The sequence below is a fragment of the Mandrillus leucophaeus genome, unplaced genomic scaffold (genome assembly GCF_000951045.1).
Source record: "Mandrillus leucophaeus isolate KB7577 unplaced genomic scaffold, Mleu.le_1.0 Scaffold463, whole genome shotgun sequence".
Taxonomy (NCBI): Eukaryota; Metazoa; Chordata; class Mammalia; order Primates; family Cercopithecidae; genus Mandrillus; species Mandrillus leucophaeus.
Window position 1 is genome coordinate 896,426 of NW_012104954.1, and position 6,621 is coordinate 903,046.

A 6,621-nucleotide genomic window follows, 5' to 3' on the forward strand; every position below is an offset into this window, starting at 1 on the left:
AAAAAAAAAAAAAAAAAAAAAAAAAAGCCTTTCTTTGGAGGCAGGAGCGGCATCATTTATATCTTAATCATAGAGACAGAGACCAGGTTCTGATCATTCCCCAGAGGGAAATGGATCGATGTGCACCTAGCAGTATCATCATGCTCTGCAGGGTCTGCTCTGTGGCTGATTGGTGGGCTGGTCACCCTGTTGGCACCTGTTTGCCTCCTCCCCAAGCTGTGCCTCCCCCCAACTTTTGCCATGGGCCCTGCATCCCCATAAACAGCCCCTCTCTGTGCAGGTTGATCCCCATCTTGGTGAATGGGATGAAGTACTCGGAAATTGACATCATCCTGCTCAAGGTCAGGCAGGGCCCACCCAGCATGGGTGGGCGTGGTCATGGGTGTCATGGCTGTGGTCCCCAAAGTACTTAATAGTCTGCCTGTCCCCCAGGGGGATGTGGAGGAGGACGAGGCTGTCCCTGACAGTGAGCAGGACATCAAGCCACGCTTCCACAAGTCACGCACGGTGACACTGCCCCACGAGGCTGAGCGGCCTGATGGCTCCGAGGACGCGGAGGATGACGACGATGATGATGCTCTCTCCGACTGGAATTTGAGTGTGTGCCCCTACCTGGGGGTGGGGGTGGGGTGGCAAGCCCAGGACTCCCTCTTGGGAGGTGACTGGAAGCTGAGGCAGAAGCTGATTAGAAGCTGATCGTGAAGATTCTGATCATGATCTCTGATCCTGGGAGTACAGTCAAGGAGGTCGACCACCTGCCTGAGGGGCCGCCCTGAGCCTTCCCGTTGTCTCCCCTTCCCCAGGGAAGTGCTCAGCGGCCGCACTGGACGTCCTCGCCAATGTCTTTCGGGAGGAACTGCTGCCCCACCTACTCCCGCTACTCAAAGGCCTCCTCTTCCACCCCGAGTGGGTGGTCAAGGAGTCGGGCATCCTGGTGCTGGGAGCCATTGCCGAGGGTGAGTGCACCTAATCTCTGAGCCCCATGCTGGCATGAGACTGTAGGACTGGCCCACATTACTGGCCACACCAAAGGCTCAGTTCTTTCTGGAGGCCTACTCACCCCACTCCAGACAGCTCTGAGATCTCTATTCTCCCCTTGGTTTTGGGCCTGAAAGGAACCCCTGGAATCCCACAATGCAAGGCCTCTTGTTCATTCTCAGAGGCAGGCAGTTCTTTCATGTTGTAAGCATAATTACAGCAACAACGATAATAACAGCAGGCACAGCTGCATGCTTGCCCCGTGCACTTACATAGACAAACATCCTTGGCCCTCACCAGCACCTGATGAGGTGGGTGCCGGATCCCAGTTTCAAAGATGGGGAAACTGAGGTACAGAAAGATTGATGCCAGTTCCTTACAGTCACCCAGGGTGCATCTGGGCCTTAAACCTGTTCCTGGCTGCCAGGCTGGCCTGCCAGAGTCAGTAGTAAACCGTGGTAGGTGGTGTTTCATCAAATTCAACCTGGTGTCCTGTAATGGGTGGGGTTTTCAGGCTCCCATGGTCCCGATGGGACATAAAACTTGTTACAGGAGGGCTTTGTGAGTCCGTTGGAGGCATGATATGCCATTGCCTTAGCATCCAGACCTGTGCCAAAAATTTCAGGCATGGCAGCAAAAACCCTCAACCTTGTAAGCTTTAAACATTTGTTTAAAATTCGTCTAGTTACTGTGGTGCACGCCTGTAATCCCAGCTACTCAGGAGGCTGAAGCAGGACAATTGCTGTAGCCCAGGAGTCTGAGACCAGCCTGGGCAACGTAGGGAGACCCTCTTTCTACAAAAATTTTTTTAAAAAGGCCAGGTGTGGTGGCTCATGTCTGTAATCCTAGAACTTTGGAAGGCTGAGGCAGGCAGATTGTTTGAGCCCAGGTGTTCAAGACCAGCCTAGGCAATATAGTGAGACCTCATATCTACCAAAAAAACCCTTAAAAATCTGATAAAATTAGCCAGCATGGTGGTAAGTTCCTGTAGTCCCAACTAATTGGGAGGCTGAGGTGAGAGGTCAAGGCTGCAGTGAGCCATGATTGCGCCACTGCATTCCAGCATGGGGAACAGAGTGAGACCCTGTCTCCAAAAAAAAATTTGTCTAAGGAAACGTTTCGACATGTATTATGTGTTTAATGTATCTGATATCTCATGTTAATAGGGTATATACCACGCAATACGCTTGTATATGTTAATAGATTACATAAACTGTGTTATCTATTTATTTTTTTGAGACCGAGTCTTGCTCTCTCGCCAGGCTGGAGTTCAGTGGCATGATCTCAGCTTACTGCAACCTCTGCCTCCCAGGTTCAAGTGATTCTCCTGCCTCAGCTTCCCGAGTAGCTGGGACTACAGGTGCATGCCACCATGCCCAGCTAATTTTTTCGTATTTTTAGTAGAGACAGGGTTTCACCACCTTGGCCAGGATGGTCTCGATCTCCTGACCTCATGATCTACCTGCCTTGGCCTCCCAAAGTGCTGGGATTACAGGTGTGAACCACCTTGCCCAGCCAGCCACTGTGCCTGGCCTCTTTTTTTTCTTTTTTTGAGACAGTGTCTCACTCTTATCGCCCAGGCTGGAGTGCAATGGCATGATCTCGGCTCACTGCAACAATACTCTGGTATTGAACTCCTGACCTTGTGTTGCATGAGCTCCTGGGTTTAAGCAGTTCTCCTGCCACAGCCTCCAGAGTAGCTTGGGATTACAGGAATCCTCTACCAAGCCTGGCTAATTTCTTTTTTTTTCTTTTTTTGAGACAGAGTTTCACTCTTACTGTCCAGGCTGGAGTGCAATGGCGCAGTCTTGGCTCACTGCAGCCTCCACCTCCCGGGTTCAAGAGTTTCTCCTGCCTCAGCCTCCCAAGTAGTTGGAATTATAGGCGTCCACCACCATGCCTGGCTGATTTTTTTGTAGTTTTAGCAGAGACGGGGTTTCTTTCACCATGTTGACCAAGCTGGTTTCGAACTCCTGATCTCAGGTGATCCATCCACCTCAGCTTCCCAGAGTGCTGGGATTACAGGTGTGAGCCACCGCACCCAGCCTGTATTACATGTTTATGGTAAAAATATCTATAGGAGTTGAGCTCAAACTGGTAAACATAGATCTTGTGTCTTGGATTGTTGGGGGATGTGCTATTATCTTCGTTCTCTTTACATAAAAGAGCAGTGTTCGTGATCTTTAAAAAAAAAAAAAAGGCTGGGTGTGGTGGCTCAAGCCTGTAATCTCAGCACTCTGGGAGGCCAAGGTGGGTGGATCACCTGATGTCAGGGTTTCAAGACCAGCATGGCCAACATGGTAACACCCCACCTCTACTAAAAATACAAAAATTAGCCAGGCGTGGTGGCACATACCTGTAGTCCTAGCTATTGGGAGGCTGAGGCACGAGAATCACGTGAACCTGGGAGGCAGAGGTTGCAGTAAGCGGAGATCACACCACTGCACTCCTCCCTGGGGGACACAGCGAGACTCTGTGTCAAATAAAACATTAAAACATTTTTTAAAAGGGCTGGGCAGTGGCTCATGCTTGTAATCTCAGCACTTTGGGAGGCCAAGGTGGGTGAATCAACTAAGGTCAGGAGTTCGAGACCAGCCTGGCTAACACGGTGAAACCCCGTCTATACTAAAAATAGGAAAAATTAGCTACGAGTGGTGGCAGGCGCCTGTGGTCCCAGCTACTCGGGAGGTTGAGGCAGGAGAATTGCTTGAATGAGGGAGGCAGAGGTTGCAGTGAGCTGAGATTGTGCAACTACACTTCAGCTTGGGCAACAGAGCAAGACTCTGTCTCAAAAAAAAAAAAAATTAAAAAGTTAAACAAAAATAACATGAAATAGAAGAATCACAAACGACCAGGCACCTATAATCACAGCACTCTGGGAGGCTGAGGCTGGGGGATCACGTGACGTCAGGATTTTGAGACCAGTCTGGCCAACATGGTGAAACCCCTCTACTAAACCATCTCTACTAAAAATATAAAAATTGGTTGGGTATGGTGGCAGGTGCCTGTAATCCCAGCTACTTGGGAGGCTGAGGCAGGAAAATCACTTGGGAGGCAGAGGCTGCAGTGAGCCGAGATCACGCCGTTGCACTCTAGCCTGGGCGACAGAGCAAGACTCCGTCTCAAAAAAAAAAAAAAATCACAAACATCTTAAGAACTGTTTCAAATGCAAAGTACTTTTATTCCATTTGGGTCACTGCTGCCCCATAAAACCCCACTCACTATGTAAGGGAGCCAATTTTGAATTAATGCATGACCAGATAAACTAACACGGGGCTCTTCGGCTGGGCGCGGTGGCTCAGGCCTGTAATCCTAGCACTTTGGAAGGCCAAGGCGGGTGGATCACTAGGTCAGGAGACCGAGAGCATCCCAGTCAACATGGTAAAACCCCGTCTCTACTAAAAATACAAAAAATTCCCTGGGCATGGTGGCAGGGGACTGTAATCCCAGCTACTCGGGAGGCTGAGGCAGGAGAATTGTTTGAACCATGAGGTGAAGGTTGCGGTGAGTCAAGATCATACCACTGCACTCCAGCCTGGGCGACAGAGTGAGACTCTGCCTCAAAAAAAAATAAAGATAACCTGGGGCTTTGGGATGAGAGGCTTCTGCTGTTTCCCCTCCTGCGCCTGCCTTTCCCTGGCTCTGTGAAATGAGTCTGGGTCAGTGATTTAACCTCTTAAGCCTCAGTTTCCCTATATGTTGTGTGCGGCTGACTCTTTCTCTCCATAGGGTGGGTGTGGCTGGGCCTAGCTTGCTCCTGGGGCCCAGTCAAACTGCCCCCTCCTGGTTCCCTTTCCTTATAGGCTGCATGCAGGGCATGGTGCCCTACCTGCCCGAGCTGATCCCGCACCTGATCCAGTGCCTGTCGGATAAGAAGGCCTTGGTCCGCTCCATCGCCTGCTGGACGCTGAGCCGCTATGCCCACTGGGTGGTCAGCCAGCCGCCCGACATGCACCTCAAGCCCCTGATGACAGAGCTGCTCAAACGCATCCTGGATGGCAACAAGAGGGTGCAGGAGGCGGCCTGCAGGTGACCCTGGACCCCTGATCCCACAGCCCCCACTCTCCCCCGGCCACCCCCTGGGAAGTGATGACACCTGTGACTGTTGATGTGTCACTGATTTCTCTCGTATTCGTACTGGCTGATCCTGAGTTGCCCTCCCCCACTGCCCATGGCCCAGTGCCACCTGCCATGGCCCACTGAGCCCCCCGCCCCATCCTCCCTCCTGCCAGTGCTTTCGCCACCCTGGAGGAAGAGGCCTGCACGGAGCTGGTGCCCTACCTCAGCTACATCCTGGACACACTCGTCTTTGCCTTTGGGAAATACCAGCACAAGAACCTGCTCATCCTCTACGACGCCATTGGCACCCTGGCCGACTCTGTAGGCCACCACCTCAACCAGCCGGTGAGACCCCAGAGCGGCTTCTGCCTCCCGATCCCTGTGCCCCTGGGCATCCAGTGACCTGGTGGCAACCCCGTGTTGCACGCCAGGGACATGGCCATGACCTCGGCAGGCAGACAGACAGACCCGGCCCCGCCCTCGCCCTGCTCCCAGTCTAGTGGGGGAGAAAGACAGTTATGAGACAGCGTGGTAAGTGCTGTGCTTCGGGAACCAGGAGGCGGTGACCCAGGCTCCCAGGGGGGTGGGGTGGGGAGGACAGTGCTTGGACAGGTGAGAAGAATGAAGGCCTCCAGGTCTGGCCAGATGACAGGCCTTTCAGGATTCCATGAGCAAGGCGCTCAGGCCTCATCACTCGGGCAACAGGTGCCTGAGTCACAGTCTGCCACCCCGACCCAGGGAGCGCCAATTTCATGCTCCCTCTCCAGGAATACATCCAGAAGTTGATGCCCCCACTGATCCAGAAGTGGAATGAGCTCAAGGACGAAGACAAGGACCTCTTCCCCCTGCTGGAGGTGAGTGGGCTCCTGCGCCTCTCCCGAAGCCCATCCTGCCCACCCCGCCTGAGTTCTCCCCATCTGCCTTCCTCCCTGCCAGTGTCTGTCATCAGTGGCCACCGCCCTGCAGAGTGGCTTCCTGCCTTACTGTGAGCCCGTTTACCAGCGCTGCGTCACCCTGGTGCAGAAGACGCTGGCTCAGGCCATGGTGAGCACCCCCACGCCCATCACCTATGCTTCTGCATTGGCCTGCCTCGGGCCTGCTCTCCACTCACCCTTGCCCCTGTCCCCATCTGTGTCTAGATGTACACCCAGCACCCCGAGCAGTATGAGGCTCCCGACAAGGACTTCATGATCGTAGCACTGGATCTGCTCAGCGGCCTGGCTGAGGGCCTGGGTGGTCATGTGGAGCAGCTGGTGGCCCGCAGCAACATCATGACACTGCTGTTCCAGTGCATGCAGGTGGGTGGGGACCTGGACAGTGATGACACCCAGCAGCCTGCGTGGGCTGCCCCTGGCGGGGACTCAGGGCCTGGTTGTGCGCAAAGAAAATCAGGGAAAAGGGGCTGTTCTAATTATTTTAAACAGTGATCCTGGAGGCTGAAGCGGGAGGATGGCTTGAGCCCAGGTGTTTGAGACCAGCCTGGGCAACATAATGAGACCCCAGTTCTAAAATTTAAAAAAAAATTTTTTTTTTTGTTTTTGAGAGGGAGTCTTGCTCTGTCGCCCAGGCTGGAGTGCAGTGGCC

The 6,621-nt window shown here is 53.1% G+C and overlaps 1 protein-coding gene across 1 annotated transcript in view; it reads left to right on the forward strand.

Annotated features, from left to right (window-relative positions):
• The window catches only part of TNPO2 (transportin 2), a 25,587-nt gene that overhangs the window by 12,288 nt on the left and 6,678 nt on the right, over positions 1-6,621 (forward strand). The window contains exons 9-16 of the mRNA XM_011994948.1: positions 281-341; positions 433-598; positions 804-956; positions 4,782-5,007; positions 5,211-5,382; positions 5,805-5,891; positions 5,974-6,081; positions 6,177-6,335. Coding sequence (XP_011850338.1) covers positions 281-341; positions 433-598; positions 804-956; positions 4,782-5,007; positions 5,211-5,382; positions 5,805-5,891; positions 5,974-6,081; positions 6,177-6,335 — 1,132 coding nt within the window. The remainder of the gene's footprint in view (positions 1-280; positions 342-432; positions 599-803; positions 957-4,781; positions 5,008-5,210; positions 5,383-5,804; positions 5,892-5,973; positions 6,082-6,176; positions 6,336-6,621) is intronic.